Here is a 16,706-nt window from a genome sequence, read left to right on the forward strand (position 1 = left end):
AAAAGAAATCTATCTTTTTTCAAAACCTGTTATCTTGAGCAAGAGACACTGGCAACCATATCAAGTTTCCAGAGAAGGCAAAATACATCCAGGTTTAGGACACCATCCTAGTTTCCTATGACTGTTACAAGATAGAGCCTTAAGACAAGCACAGTGACTGCTAAATGTCAAGATTTTAATACCTGGATGCCAGTACTCAATATAGATTTGTACCAAGTCAGAAAAAAATGATCAAGATGCTAACAAATTTAGAAAAAAACATTATTCTCAGATTAAGGAAAAGTAATAATCTAAAATAAAAGAACTTAAGTTGTGGCACCAAACAATGATAAATATAAACAAGTACCAACTACATTAATGACATTAAAGTCTTTGTACTTCAAAATGTAATCCTGATTTTCACACATCTTTTTTGCTAAATGTTAAAAATTCTCATGTACAGGGATCAACTTCACTAGGAGATTCTTATAAGAATTTCTAAATTATAAGAAAGTTTATTTTCTCTTTTATAAACATCCACAGCACCACCTATAGGCAAAACTGAAGTAAGCATGTTCTTCAACATAGTTCTACTACTGAAAAATCTGATCCTTATAGACAATATAATATGCCTATATTTGTGCAGAATATCACCATAAAAATACCTGAAAAGCTTTTAATGATTTTGGTCCCAGGGAGAAGGACAGATCAAAAACAGAAAAGGAACAAAATTCACTAGAAGCAGAGGGACTTAGGTGTATAGGTAAAACCGCTGCCACCCCTCAGTAAACACCAGATTTTCTCTATGAGCTCTGAAAAATTTGTTAGCGTCTTTCCTCCTTCCTATATCAACTCCCAATACGTATGCCAGAGACTAACTGATGACTAGAATGAGAAGAGATTTTCAAATTAACCACCACAACTATATCTGCTCCTCTTTAGCATACTGTGTAGTTGGGATGAAACATACTTCCAGCTGTAATTCTGTATACTTTCTCCTAAGCTCAGTGACTTCTTCTCCAGCTTGCATCTTCTTATATAAATCCAGTTCTGTGTCAAGCAATTCTTTCTGCATCTAGAAAATAGTAATTAATATTTTAAGTGACAATAATTAATGTCCTGCATCTATACAAAACTTTTTCACAAAGGATTTTGACACATTCCCATTTAATCCATATATTTCTTCTCTATCTCCAGGCCTAGCAGCCTAGTACAAGCCATCAATCACCTCTCATCTACACTACTAACAACAGCTTCCTAACTTGTTCCTATTTCCACAGATTTCCCTATAACTCATTTTCCTTACAGAAGCCAGAGTGAGATTTTTATGGACCGATAGGGAGTAATTTTCAGGAAATAACTGTGGAAAGAAAAACAAAAAACCAAGGTGTTAATAAGCAATATATAGTATGCTTTTATGTAAGGAAGAATACACACACACACCAAGAAGGAGAAAAGAGTGGAGAAAGATTGTCAGGGATCAAAGGAGAAAGGTGTTCTATGTATGTCCTTTTATATAGTTTAACTTTTTTTTTTTAAGATTAGCCCTGAGCTAACATCTGCTGCCAAACCTCCCCTTTTTGCTGAGGAAGACTGGCGCTGAACCAACATCTGTGCCCAGCTTCCTCTACGTTATATGTGGGACGCCTACCACAGGATGGATCCGAACTGGTGAACCCCGGGCTGCCGAAGCGGAACACGCGAATTTAACCGCTGCACCACTGGGCCAGCCCCTATAGTTTAGCTTTTGAATCATGTTAATGTTTTACTTATTCAAAAAATAAAATTAAATGAGCAACGAGGGGGAGCAGGATCTAAAAGTGAATACAAATAGAAATACACCTAACTTTATCAAATTGATAACATAACTTGACAAAAGAAAAAACGTAACCCTAGACCTCAGTTCTGACTCTATTCCCTTGGTGGAATATATTGTGAGGTTGTAAAAAATGCAAAAAAATTCTGAATTTTATATTTAGTTAGTTGTTGGAAGTGGTATTGTAGCAATTCTGGAACTATCTGGAATGTATTACAGGACTATGCAAATGAGTAGTGTACTGATGCTAGTGAGAACCAAGTTGTCATTACGGGAACAGGGAGATAAAACATGGAATAAGAGAAGGAAAGGAAGAATTCTGTGGTGTTGGATTAGAATCACAAATATCAATATGAACTCATGATTTTACATATATATACACACACAAAGTATAAACATTGTATAACTCTGTTTTTTTAAATTACTTTTTACCACCTGAAATTATCTTGCTCACTTATTTGTAGCTAACAGGTTAATCTACCTGAATTTTCCCCCATCAATCAATTCATTCTGTACAGTGCTGTCATAATGTTACCTCTCTGTTCGTTAACCTTTTATACCAACAACTTCTTAAAAAATAAAGCTCAAACTCCTCAGTCAAGCATTCAAGCACCTATATCATTTTGTCCTCATCCTACCTTTTCAAGATTATCTACAACTACTCTAATTACTGACTTTCCAACTGTATTACACAGGATTCAAAAGATTAGCAGAGTCTGCTTGTTTGTGTTTATTTACTTATTAATAAGGAGGGGGAGAATGACAGCACACAACGGTTGGATTCTGAGCAAAGGATATTACCTAAAAAGAAAACTGAATCTTAAAGACGTAGTTTTAAAATTTTTTTTTAATAAGCAATAACATGAATAATAACACAAATCAAAATACCTGAGTTTTGGTTTTTATACTTTTTGGAAGACAGCGTCCAGGAGAGACAGCTTTGACCTCATCTTTCAACTTAGTAATATTTTTTGTCAAAACCTCTAAAGTTTTCATTATTTCTGCTTTATCTTCAGACTTCATTGCTTTGTTTTTCTCCAGTTTTGAAATTAACATCTGCCAAATTTTTAAAAAGAGAAAAATATATTTATTCTTACTATTATTAACAAAGCAAACACAGCAAAGTAAATATAAAAATAAATGCTATCTTTAGTTTATGTATTCACGACAAGGCTTACAACCACTAACAGAGCAGAATAACAGATTTGGTGATGCTATCTCAATCCAAGTCTTAATTTTGGTTTACTTTGTGAAGAACTGTATTACTACGTAGGTCTCAGAACATAAGTTCAGAGCACACAACCATAAGAAATTCAATTCAATCTCTGAAAAGTTACCAATTTAAAATATTATCAACAATTTTATTACTTTCTAATTCATTTGCTGATATCACTGCCTCTTAGTATGCCCATTTCAAAGGTAGTGTATCTCAGAAAGAAAAAGAGGAAAAGTGTTATGGTTCCCTTCATATAATGAGATACTAGAAAAACGGAATGTTTAATTACTTTCTTTGTCACAAGGAATGCTAATTGACTAGCCTAGGAATGATATCCTCAAGATGGAGAGGAAACAAGGAGATAAACAAGGTAATGTGGGGTGGAAGACACCACACAGTATTATAGCTTCTCTGAGTGAAGATGGTTTCAGTTTTTGGTGTAAAGCATTGTGATTTGTCTGTATCTTTAAATTAGAAAAGACATTACATTTTAAACCAAAATGTAAAAAGTGTCTGTATTTTCAATATTTTAAGATGTTATAAGCTTTATTACCAGACATAATCAATTAGTGACACCGATTGAATGTGATAAACTAGAGCAACACCATACAAAAGAAATAATGCAAGCCACACAAGTAATTTTTAATTTGCTAGCAGCCACATTAAAAAGATAAAAAAGGAAACAGTAAAACTAATTTAATAATATATCCTATTTAACCCAATATATCCAAAATGGTACATTTCAACAAAAACTATTGAGATATTTCACTTTTTTTCTTCATACTATGTCTTCGAAATCTTGTATATATTTTACACTTACAGCACATCTCAATTTGGACTAGACACGTTTCAAGTAGTCAACCGTCAGATGTGGCTTTTAGCTACTGTAGTGGAGAACAGAGTACTAGAGGATCCCAAGCCAACTTAAAATAGGTATGTATCTCAACATTGAGAATATGGTTCTATTTTACTATCTTTTGAACAAAATACCGTGCAGCAACATACCTAGATAAATACGCCTTATTTTCATTTCAAGTTGATAATCACAGTTCCATTTAAACTAAAACCACAGTTCCATTTAAACTACTCTTATTCCTAGTCCACCATTTAATGTATGCTCTTCATCCCCAATACATTATCGACTGATACACACATTATCATTGATAAACACTTCAGTTTTATCATTATCAATTAGAATAAATGTTTCTCAGGACTATCTATATAGTGTAAGATTAAATTCACTCAAAACTATAACAGTTAAAAATGTATTTTGCCAAATCTAACTTTAATATTTTACCTTCTGCGTTTCAATGTGCTTCTCTAAAATTTCTTGTTTCCTTTTCCTTACATCCTGCTGTAGTTTCAATGCCTCCTAGAGAAAGGAATCAAAAATATCATTAGGATATTTTTACTGTTTATTTTTCCGATAAACAAAATTATTTAAGATAAGAGAAACAGTGGTAACTGCAGAAGCTCGGCAACAAAAAACTAAATGCAAAGTTTTGCTATGTAAAACTTAAATATGTACGCAAGTTTCAAATATCAATGAAGAGAACCTTTCATTTCAAGAAAAAAATTAATATTTATTGCTACACTAAGGAAAGTGAAAGTTTAGTGGCTGCCAACATACACTTTTCTTTTCTATTTTGTGATAAGCACTGAAAAGACATACACGCAGAAAAGCTTTCTGACATGCAAAATTTGTACACTACTAGGTGTACTTACCTGTTTTTTTTTCTGTGCTTCATTATTATCAACTGCAGAGGTGGAAACAAGTAAAGTTTTTTGTGCAGCCTTCAAAGCAGCTGGATTATACACCGTTTTTGTTAGGCCAGTAGATGTAGACAACACCTACCAATATAAAATCAATTTCTTAAACAATGTAGCAAGTATTCACCATTTTCTAAGTCCTATTTTCTATAAAACTCAACTTTAAAGCACTTCTGTCAAAATTCAATATATTGAACTAAATGTATTGTGTGTGTGTGTGTGTGTGTGTGTGTATATATATAGTAACTAAATCACATTTAGTGATTTGAAAGGGTATGAATGAAGGATAAGCTATAAATAAAAAATTTTAAATTAACATCACATACATATAGGAATAAAAAAAGCAAAAAAGCATATAAATACTTCAAGAAAAAACATTGCTATTACTCTATCACTGAGAAAATATTAGTTGCTGAATACATTTACTAGCATTCCTAGTGACTAAAGCAAAAACTGTACACAAGAGCATGGCACAGGAGAAAACCTGATGCTTTCCCTCAAGCAATTTAACATGATCATCTGCAATTTAAAGTTCTGAAATTAACCTTATTGCTCTCTTTCTCCATTCCTTTTCTATCATTGCTCCTTCTATTTTAAGTGACCTTATTCTCTTAAACCCAGCTCAGGTTCAGCACAACTAGTCAAGACCTCCATAAAGCCTTAATCATTTATTTCTTCTGCCCAGGTCCTTCCATGAAATTTTATTCCTACAGCTATTAAAAGATGTAATAAAAATGACCTGATGATATATTAATTTATGTTTCTCTCTCTGTCTACACTGTTAGGGCCTGGAAACAAAAACTGTTTTTCTCCACTTTATGCCTCTTCCAGTACCTAAACATTGCTACCAACTAATTATGAGACTCCGGGTAAGTTCAGACACCTTTCTTGGCCTCACAGTTTGCTTCTCTAGAAAATTAGAAAGTTCAACTTGATAGTGTCTAATGTCCTCACAAAACCAAAAATTCATTCCATGAGGGTAGGGATTTTCTGCCTGGCTCATTGTTGTATCTTCAATACGTAGAACAGTGCTAGGACACACAGTAAATACTCAATAAACATTTTTGCACTAAATTGAAATGAAATGATGATAGATCAAGAGTGGACCACCTTTTCTACACAAGGGTCAATTCAAGAAAATAAAAGTATACAGGCTGCCTTTTTACCCTTCAAAAGCACAAAGCTGTAGGTTCCATGGAGTAGTTGGTTACTGGTTCTTAGAAAGGAGGCTAGGGATTCCTTCAGGGAGATCAATGAATGCTACAAAAACTAAATAGGAAACCATGTGTGAACACCATAACTTTCCAGAGGAAAAAACATAGTTTCCAAATTCTCAAAGGAGTTCATGACCTAACAGACTAAAAAGAACTCCACAAACAGAAGAGTATCAATGAGAAAAAGAGCCCTATTTTCAGCTCCTAAAATGTAAATATCTAGGTATATCAGAGAAGTAGCAATTTGGACACTATTTTCTAATCTTCTATCATGAAATCAGATTAGGAAGCATCACAAAGTTTAGGCAATTCATCACTATTCTAAACTATTCAAGAATATTTTAGCTTCTAAATGAAATAAAAACCTAGAATACTTTATACGGGTTCCACAGAGTGCTACTGATGTTTGAAAATAAAGGTTCTTTACAATATTTGATGTGCATCAAACTTTGATAATTTTCTTCAATAACGAAAACTAATACTCAGATATCAATAACAAATAATGAAATGGAAATAATGAAATGCATTTAGTAAAACAGGGCATAGACAGTTTTTAGTCTATCAGTCACAATTCTCTGTAATTCTGGAGAAAATTTTTTTCCATGCTACCTTACTATACCAAACAATACCAAACTGTACGATTATACAAAGATGAGACTGTAACTTTATAAAGGGAAAAACACAAGATAATCTGCTAAAGACAGAGTTTGAGTGTTTCATAAACTGTATTTTCCATGAGGATTCCATAACAAGTTGAAAAGTTGTGCCCAAAAAAGATATCTATACTCAACTAAGTTGGAAACAATGAACATCATAATCCTGTCTTTCTAGTTTCAAAATGTATAGTATCATAAAAGTTCTAAGAAGGCCCAAAGTAAAGAAATCCATTGACAGTAATTGTTTAATTCAGCATCTCTCCAATTTCAGTCAGTAAGGAACATTCCTTTTCAAAGTATTATTAACATTTGATAATAGACCAAGGAGTGTTGGGTTCAAAGTGAATGAAAGTATCCGACAAGAATCAGAAGACTTCCTTATTCCTAGAAGCATCTCACTTCCTTGTTTTATCCAGGAACTTCCTTCTGTATAAAAAGAACATCAGCTAACATATTTCATTGAGCTTAAGACATCAGTGACCACAAGACACACTAGCATACACCCCTAACTAAAGAAAAAAAGGCTGCCAATTATAACCATAAACACCAGCAACTATAAGATGTAGCCCATGACTTCAGAGGTGTTAAGATGTGAAAATAAAATGTCTTAGAAACAATAAACTGTATGATTATAAATATTGCTCCCTATTTGAATTTATCTGGTTCCAGAGCTTACACAGTTAAGAGCCTGGATAGCAAGGGACATCTGTATTTTCAAAAGATGAGAACAGAGTTGTGATAAAGGAGAAGAAAATCTGTCAAAAATGAAACCAACAGAAGGAAGTGGCAGACCCAACAGAAAAGATGCTACAATTCCAAGAACACCATCAAAGTATAGGCAGTAGCCTTTCAAACCACACCTTCTTTATTTTTCAACAAGTTTCTGCAGTTGCTGTTTTTTCACATATGGCACTTATTTCCAGCAACTTTACTGAATTCACTTATTAATTGCAGTTGTTTTTGAATTCTTTTGGATTTTCTACATACATAATCATGCCATATGTGAGTAAATATAGTTTTGTTTCTTCCTTTCCAATCTTTATAACATTTGTTTCATTTTCTTGCCTTATTGTACTGGTTAGGCCCTACACTTCTGACAAGAAGTGATGAGAGGAGACATCCTTTGTTATTCCTGATCTCAGGAAAAGCATTCAATATTTCAATAATGAGTGTGTCAGCTTCAAGATTTTTTTTGCAGATATACTTTGTCAGATTAAGGAAGTTTCTTTCTATTTCTAGTTTGCAGAGTATTTAATATGACTAATTAAGGAATTTTATCATATGCTTTTTCTGTTTTTCCCAGCCCTCCTCCCCTTTTATTCTGTTATTGTATGAATTAAACTGATTTTCAAATGTTAACTCAACTTTGCATTTTTGGAATAAATGCTACCTGGCCAGGATGAATTAGCTTTTTCTTGTCACTGGACATTTGCTAATATTTTGTTTAGAATTTTTGTGTCTACATTCATGAGACATTGGCTTGTAACTTTCCTTTCTTGTAATATTCCTGTGAGTTTTGCTATCAAAGGTATGATGAATTCATAAGAGGAGTTGAAAAGTATCACATGCTTTGCTGCTAAAATGTACATCACTAATACTTCTTACTTTCCAAGACAAAAGCCATTCCCTAACAAGATAGAGGCTACAATCCATTAACACCTCTTTATCTTATTTCCTATGTAAAATATTACCAGCTATAACTACTATTAGTACTTGTAAAGAAAAAGATTTTTCTCATGGAAAAAGAATGAAAGGAAAAAGTATTTTGTAAAAACTACTTACTACAAAAGAAGATTGTTACGAATTAAGTTATCCAAGTATCATTTTTTAATAACCAATGCCCAAGTAGGAATCAAATACAAAACAAACAGAGTTATGATGCTTCATAGCCACACTCAAAATAAGCTAGCTCTCACAGGTTTCTAAAACAGAAGTGCCTTGCCTAGATGCAATAAAAACACAGTATCTGAGGAGTTATGTGTAAGAAGCTTATTAATATACTCACTCTATGGTCAATTTTTATATTAAATAAATAATTATCTTTTTAATAAATCTGGTATCTATACATTTATCTAATAAAAAGATAATCTTTTTAAAAAATATCATTTATGATATTCTCTTAAAGCAGCACCCAGATGTATTTTCTATAGCAAAACCTAACAAAATGGGAATTCCAGCAAGAACCAGATTTTACTTTAAAGTTAAATTTATAAAATATTTTCAGGGATTAATAGTTTCATTTCTTTCAAGAATACTAAATAGTTTAAAAGAGAAAGATTAAAGATCTTGCAGAGAAATATTTTCACAGCAAAGAAAAATGTGTACAGTCTGTAATCAATTTTTGTTACAACAGCTTGGTTCCCATAGTAAGATTGTTTCAGCATAGCAAATAATTTTACATAAATCATACTCCTCTATAAGCAAAATAATCCTGGTAATAATTCTGATTGAGTAATCCAGGTAATAATCCTGACAGAGACCAATACATTAAAAAATCCAAAGTAGTCAATAATAACTATGAAAGGAAATTATCATAAATTTCCTTAATCTTTATATTTAAAGTAGCAAAATTACGCAAAAAAAATACAAATTTAAAAATCAAAGTGTTACTTAAGTGACTGCATTTTACCGTTAAGGAAACTGAGAGAATAAGAATTCCTCAGGATCTTACAGAACGTCAGCTTCCAAATCAACAGCTGAAATCTCTATATGACATGCAATGTTCCTTCAATTATACCATACAATTTCCCTTTTAAAAGTTCCACGGCACCAATGTTAACTAATCACCACGCAAAGGGACCAAGATACATTTTTAGATTGCAAAAAAAAAACACTGCTAAGGAAGAGTAGCATTCCATATCTAAGTTGTGTTTTGTTTTCTTCTGGTGAGAAAGATTGGCCCTGAGCTAACACACCTGTGCCAATCTTTCCTCTATTTTGTATGTGGGTCACCACCAAGGCATGGCTTGATGAGTGGTGTAGATCCGTGTCCAGGATCCAAAACTGTGAACCTGAGTGGCCGAAGCAGAGTGCACTGAACTTAACCAGGATGCTACCAAGCCAGCCCCTTATCATAAGTTTGATATACAGTCATGTGTTGCTTAACAATGGGGATATGTTCTGAAAAACGTTGTCATTAGGTGATTTCATCATTGTGCAAACATCGTAGAGTGTACTTACACAAACCTAGATGGTATAGCCTACTACACACCTAGGCTATGCAGTACTAATCTACAGGACCATTGTCATATATGCGGTCCTTAGCTAACTGAAACATCGTTGTGCAAAGCATGACTCTACCTAAAACTAATATGACATACAAACATCAAATATTCAACCAATTAATCAGCTTGCTTTCTTAGAATTTAAAACGGTTTTAGAAAGATAATTTGGACAGTCTTTTTTAAAAAACTAACCAGGGTGGTATATACAAATGCCACCTTTATTCATAATTCTATCTCTTGAGAGGCACTCAAACATCATTTCACTGATTACTCAAATAATACCTATTCAATAGCTATTGCAATGTCTTAATATTTAGCAGTATCAATCAGGTTTTAAGTTTCCTCTCTCTCAGCCCTCTCATGAAAATAGAATCTTAGAACAAAGAAGAATCACTAAAGGATTTACTGGGTGTTGTTTACAGGAAGGGGATAAAATTTTACATTTGTGTACTTATTTGCTTTAATAATGATAGAAGATACTGTGTGGATACTAGTTTTGAGTTTTCCTCTGCCTTCAATTAGAAAAACATTTTTTAAATAATATTCAATCATGGGGAGCATTCTTTAATTCTCCCTAAGACTTCTTTGAATCATTGACCACTAAGGATTCTGCAGCAAAAATCCCTATGGAGTAGGAGAACAGAAACAACAAAGAATAAGCAAAAATAAAATGATATTCTGTAAACAAGTCACTGAAGATGGCTTAAAGTTACATACTTGTAAATAATTTCTTTCCTTAAAAGATTCTTTACAGTACTTAGTGAGTAGTTTTTTTTCATAAATAGCCCACTACCATTAGTGATTTTTCACAAATTCACTTAGTGGTAACTGTAGTAGTAAATTTATACTATCAATTCCAAATTTGTATCTCTAAAGCTACGCAAAACATGCTAAAAAAATGAAAAAAGTAGCAAAACATACTAAAATCTTGTAAACACTATAATTAGTACATTTCAATTTCAGAGTTCAAATCCTGACATAAAAAGATCCTAAACATCATCAGGTTTTTAAAAGACCTCTCCAGAACTGCTCAGGACTATAGTTAAGTATATCAGATCTTATATTGCATTTTTATTCCTTAGTTACTTATTATCAAGGAAAATAAACCTAATCAAAGTAAATATTTAGATACTGCTAAAACTAGCAGCATAGACCACGCAACACAAATTCAGAGAAAAGGCAGGGGGGCATCATATGGAAAAATTTGAAGGCTTCATAGAGACAGAGTGATTTTCAATCTTTAAAAGAATGACTAGAATTCAATTAGGCAGAGGGAGAGGCATTCCAGAAAAATCACCACCAAAAAAAAAAAAGAGATGCAGAAGAGCAAGGGACAATGAGCAGAAAGGAAGGACTAAAGCAGAGGTAAAAGATCCAGAAAAACTGAAGTATGATGAGCTATAAGATCAAGCAAAGTTATTTTGCTGAGGAAATAACAGTTTTTGCAAGGAATTAATATTAAAATAAGTCTGAGAGTAGGATGGTGGCAGTATAAACTAGAAGAGGAGGATGCCAGCTATGACACTGCATCCCGAGGCTAGGCAACTGAAGGTGGTACAGAAAGAGAAGTGAACTACAAAGACAAGTAAATGACTCTAAGGCTTTTAGATTGCACAACTTGAAAAATATTGGTTATCACATCCAGAGGTGGTTAGAAGAAGAAACTAATTTATGTGGGAAATAATGAATCATTTTAGGCATGTTACACCTGAAGTAATGCTGAAGTGCCCAAAAGAAATATCTCATATCGAGAATGAGATTCAGATTCAAATTTCTAGAACTGCCAAAGTTTAACCCAGTAAATAAGGAAAACAATACATTGAAGAACCAGTGAAAAGAGCAGTTCAGCTATATCATTTATCATCTATTTACCTACGATGTCAATTTCCTATGTAATCTTCATAACAGAAAGACCCATGGGCTAGAAATAGGAGACCCAGATTCCAGTCCTAGCTCAGTAACTCACAGTGTACAGATCAATTATAAAACTATTTGGGCCTTACCTTTCTTTAAGGTGAGGACATAGAAATGAGAAAGATTATCTACTTTTGATTTCTGTGATTCCACATACCTCAAATAAGACTAAAGATCAGGGCAATCACTCATACCTAAACAGACAAAAAATAACACATCTACAGAACTATAAGACAGGTCCATAAATGATCTTAATTTAATCAGCATTTACCCCGTCATTTAAAAATGAAATGAGTAAACATATTGTCAGGCTATAAACAATAGCTGTTATTAGTAAATAAAAAACTTACATTTACATCATCCTTTCCAGGTTACAATACACTTTCAAAGAAATGATTTTATTTAATCCTCACAAAACCCCACAAGCAAGACAAATATTACCATCACCATTTTACTGATGAAGAAAAGGTTCAGAAAGGTTAAGAGTACTGCCCAATGTCATGCAGTTAGTAAGTGAAGAGCCAGAGCTTGAACTGAGGTAAAACTCCTAATTCATGGCCCTTTGTATTAGGCTACCAGGGCTTTCAAATTAAAAAGAACAATATCTCTAAAGAAAATATAGTAAATAAAAAGAAAAAACAAGAATGGAGCACATGGAAAAATACAGTGAGAGGCAAGTATTAAAAATGCTGATGCAAAAAGTAAAAAAAGGTAGGCGAATATTTTTCTTTTTCAGCAAATGGAAAGCAAAAAGGTAGGAGTAAGAGATACAGAAACTATTAAGAAGCAAGAGCTTGGAATTATGAAAAAATTAAAAAATTAAGATGCCACCTGAGAACATTTATGAAGCCAAGACAAACACATCATGCTATTCTTCTTACCTTTTCAGTTGCTGAAACAGATGGCTTTGATACAAAACCCAACCTGTCCTTCACAGATAACTTAGTTACATTCTAAAAAAATTAAAACGGACATATTCAGTGTTTCCCCAAACATATATAAGACTGTTGGGATTCTGAACATTCTGAATCTACTAACATATACTGACTCTAAGTGTACTGATGTTAATCACAAAAACTTGGGTCTTTTTCAAAGAGAGAGAGAGAAAGAAAATGTGTAAGGAAAAACAAACAGTGTGCAATATTACTCAATCATGAAAAACTATGATGTAAAATATGAGCTTTGAAACAGGTGGTTACTAAAGTCCCCTCCACTGAAACAGAACCTTAAACTCTTAAGAATCCTATGTTGACAAGTGGAAAGTTTGAACATTTTAAATATTAGACTTGAGTAATTAAAATATGGGCCTACTTCTCGAGTTTAAAAATAAAAGCCATTCTGTCCTAAAGTATGTTAGTTTTATAGTCAAATATATTGTACTTGGTGTGATTTGGGATAACAGGATTGGGAACTTTTTTTTTGGTAACTAGTAATTAACCACTTTACATTCTGCATGTTTTTATAGAATCTCAGTATCTTACTCTTCACGAATTATCTAAGAAGACTATCTTAATAAGGTGGCATCCCTTAGCTAAGTAGGATACTATATCCTAACTTTATTTTACACAGCAAATGCTAAAACATCTGGAGACAAAGGAAAGCTGAGTTTCAGAGACTGTAGAAACAAGAAATTGCCACACAAGTGTGGAAGAGGGTGGGAGGGGGACGACATATGGAGAATCTGAGAGTTAGGAATAAGTGATGCAAAGTTCTGCGAGAGCTGCACAAGTAACCTGAAATATTATAATATCAAGTATGCTAAAACCTGATGATTTAAGCCTTCCCCTTCCCAAAATTTTCAGTTCAGTCTACTGCATAATTATCTCTGGAACAGAATCCTAGTTAAGGAAAGGTGGTGAGAAAAACAAGATTAGGGTACTGAACCTCACTTTTCAGGCAGTTTTGCTGGAAAATATCCCCTTGACAAAGTGAATGATAACTCTTTCTCATAAACAAGTATTAACTAGAGAGAAGAATTTAAGATTCAAATAGTATAGGAAAAGTAGACTGTGAAAATGTTACGGTAATGGTAAAAAAAAGTTTACAGGTGGGGTTCAAATATGTATAGACTATCATTTTTCTGTATAAAAAATATACAATTAACTATAATTCAAATTACCAAGGGAAATTAATTTACTGAGAACCTATTATGCGACAGGCGCAATGATAAGACTTTGCATTTACCTGAGGAAGGTCTGAACTGGCACTCTGGGCTTCTGCTGGTTCAACAGTACTTGAAGGTACTGGACCCAATCTCTCTTTGACTGACTGCTTCACAACAGGCAAAATGGGCTGCTGAACTATAGGCTGTATTACCTCAGAACATGAAAAAAACGTTAACAAGCTGATTAGTTCATGAGCATGGAAAGTAACCTTTGTTATTTTGTTAATAAACTGTCCAGACAAAGTTTTTAAAGTGCAGCTTATAATCCAAACTAAGCACCTTCCAAAATTCTTCACACATGTATACAGATGTCTTCTTTGGATAAAAGAGCTTAGTTATAAAGGACAAAATTAAAGTCTACTTTCATTATCTCATCTTTTTTTTTTCTATTGAAAAGGAGAAAGTTAAATCGAGAAACAAACGGCTGTAATACACCTCTATAAGTAACTAATCTAACATGACATGATTGATTCTTCACTGATTCAAAGAGAGAAAAAGAGAGCCAGTCCTAATGGCCTAGTGGTCAAAGTTCAGCGTGCTCCACTTCAGCTGCCTGGGTTTGCTTCCTGGTGTGGAACCACACCACTCATCTGTCAGTAGCCATGCTGTGGTGGTGACTCACATAGAACTAGAAGGACTTACAACTAAAATACACAACTATGTATGGGGCTTTGGGGAGAAGAAAAAAAAGAGAGAGGAAGACTGGCAACAGATGTTAGCTCAGAGTGAATCTTTCCCAGCAAAAAATAAAAATTTAAAAAAATTTAAAAAAAGGAAAAGAAAAAGAGAGAGAGAAGAATGGAGGGAAGAATTTCCAAGATGAATCCAGAGCCTGAGTTTCTGCAATATGTATAGCTACCATGTACTGAGTGTCTCTTATCTACCAGGGACTGTTTTACATACTTTACACATATCATCTTATAAGTGTCTAAACTAAGGATTAACCTCACAAAAAAATGAAAGAACAAGTTAGAGAGGTTAAGCAACTTCCTCAAGTCTAATGGTAGAGCCAGGATGTGAACAAGTCTACCTGACTGCAAGGGCTCTGTTCTTAAACACTACGCTAAGAGCTTTCTAAGAACAGCATTTAATTTCACATAAAATTCTCTCTTACCTTTGGAGAAGTCGTTTGCAACTGCTGGGTGCTTCCTTCTCTGTGCCAATAAACCTTAATAAAGCGATTGTTCAGCACTGCTTCTGTACTTGATATTGCTTTCTTTGCTTCTTCATATGTTGCAAATTGGATAAGGGCACCTTCAGGATCACCATTATAGGCAACCTAAGATTTAAAATATTAAGAACAGTGAATTTCCAAATAAGTCTGTTGCTTCATACAGTAAAATTCTTCAAGAAATAACATATTGGTCCTTCCAAGAAAGAGTCCATCTTTCCACTTCTTATATCTAGATTATTACCATAACCTGCTTTCACTCCAGAAAAAATGGTAACTGAGGACTGTTCAGAGTGGAACAGGAGCCTCTTATACATGACACTTAGTAGAGAAGGCTCACTGCACAAATGTCATATACAAGCAATCAAAATAGCTCACTTTTTACCCTCAATATTAATACTAAGAGAAATAATCCTTGTGTCAACGAGAGACACAGCCAAGATCCACAGTCAGAAGAAGGCAGTAAACTTCTTTGAAAGATGTGATCTCTAACTAAAAATTACAGAAAAATCCATCTGTAAAATTTTCCAAATTTGTAATTCTCACAAAAATATGTTCAAGAGGGTGATAAAACTGGAAAAAAAAAAAGACTACATAAAAGCAACAATCACATTTTAAAAACAAGGAAACTGATATTCAAAAAGTATGTGATTCTGTAGAACCATACAACTAATAAGTATTTAATACCTAAAGTTTTTATTTCAAATTTCCTGTTCTTTCAATAATAGCAGTGTTTTCCAAAGTGTGGCATATAAACCACTGGTCATGTGAAGTAATACAAAATAGGAATTCACAGCACAGACTCTGAATTAAATTGCCTGCCTCAAAGCTTGACTGCTATTCTCACTGGAGCATGAGCAAGTTATTAAACCTTTCTGGGCCTCTGTTTCCTCTTCCATAAATAAGATAACAATATCCACTCTGTCGTGTGAAGAATTAAATATAATTCATGAAGAGAAAGTATATAATAAATATTCAATAACTATTAGCTGTAAGGATGATTTTAGGTAGCATTTTAATAATTATTCACTGGAATTTAAAACATCAATTTCACCAATATGTTTAATTAGATAAAGCTAAAGGGTTTGTTTTTAACTGACTTTTAAAAACATGTATTTTACAATTAACAATGCAGGTAGTACACAGATATAGCAAAAGATCAGTAGAGATGAAAAGATATCAACCTCACTAGTAACTGAGGAAACGTAAATTGAAATAACAGTAAGTTACCATGTTTTGCCCCTTAGCTTTGAAAAATTTTTTAATTTAACATTACCAGCGTAGTTAATTGTGAGGAAAAGAATATTCTAAGAACTTCTTTATGTCTAGATCTAAACATGGTAGATCAAATTGAATTACCATAAAAAAAGAGAGATATTCAAGATTAAGTAAATAACACCTAGGTAACATATATATATTATGGGCCCACATATTTTTTACTACATATATTCTTAAGTTTGTGTACTGATTGATTGGTAAGTAGATAGATACAGAAATACAAAACAAAAAATCTAGAACATATGGTAAATTGTTAACAATAATGTAATTATATTATGGGGATATATGTGCAAAGGAATGTGAA

At 33.2% G+C, this 16,706-nt stretch overlaps 1 protein-coding gene across 16 annotated transcripts in view; it reads right to left on the minus strand.

The window, feature by feature from the left end:
* The window catches only part of RBM26 (RNA binding motif protein 26), an 87,756-nt gene that overhangs the window by 26,893 nt on the left and 44,157 nt on the right, over positions 1-16,706 (minus strand). For 6 of the 16 annotated variants that reach the window (XR_011506616.1, XM_044779835.2, XM_014862932.3 and 3 more), the window contains exons 12-18: positions 15,068-15,232; positions 13,974-14,105; positions 12,671-12,742; positions 4,737-4,862; positions 4,309-4,383; positions 2,684-2,851; positions 950-1,054 (exon numbers count right to left, since the gene is read on the minus strand). Coding sequence is in view for 15 of the 16 variants with exons in the window: in XM_044779835.2 (XP_044635770.1) it covers positions 950-1,054; positions 2,684-2,851; positions 4,309-4,383; positions 4,737-4,862; positions 12,671-12,742; positions 13,974-14,105; positions 15,068-15,232 (843 nt within the window). In the remaining variant the exon portion in view is untranslated. The remainder of the gene's footprint in view (positions 1-949; positions 1,055-2,683; positions 2,852-4,308; positions 4,384-4,736; positions 4,863-12,670; positions 12,743-13,973; positions 14,106-15,067; positions 15,233-16,706) is intronic. The other 10 variants (XM_070520031.1, XM_014862929.3, XM_070520030.1 and 7 more) reach the window with 3 other exon arrangements.

The sequence above is a fragment of the Equus asinus genome, chromosome 11 (assembly GCF_041296235.1).
Source record: "Equus asinus isolate D_3611 breed Donkey chromosome 11, EquAss-T2T_v2, whole genome shotgun sequence".
Classification (NCBI taxonomy): Eukaryota; Metazoa; Chordata; class Mammalia; order Perissodactyla; family Equidae; genus Equus; species Equus asinus.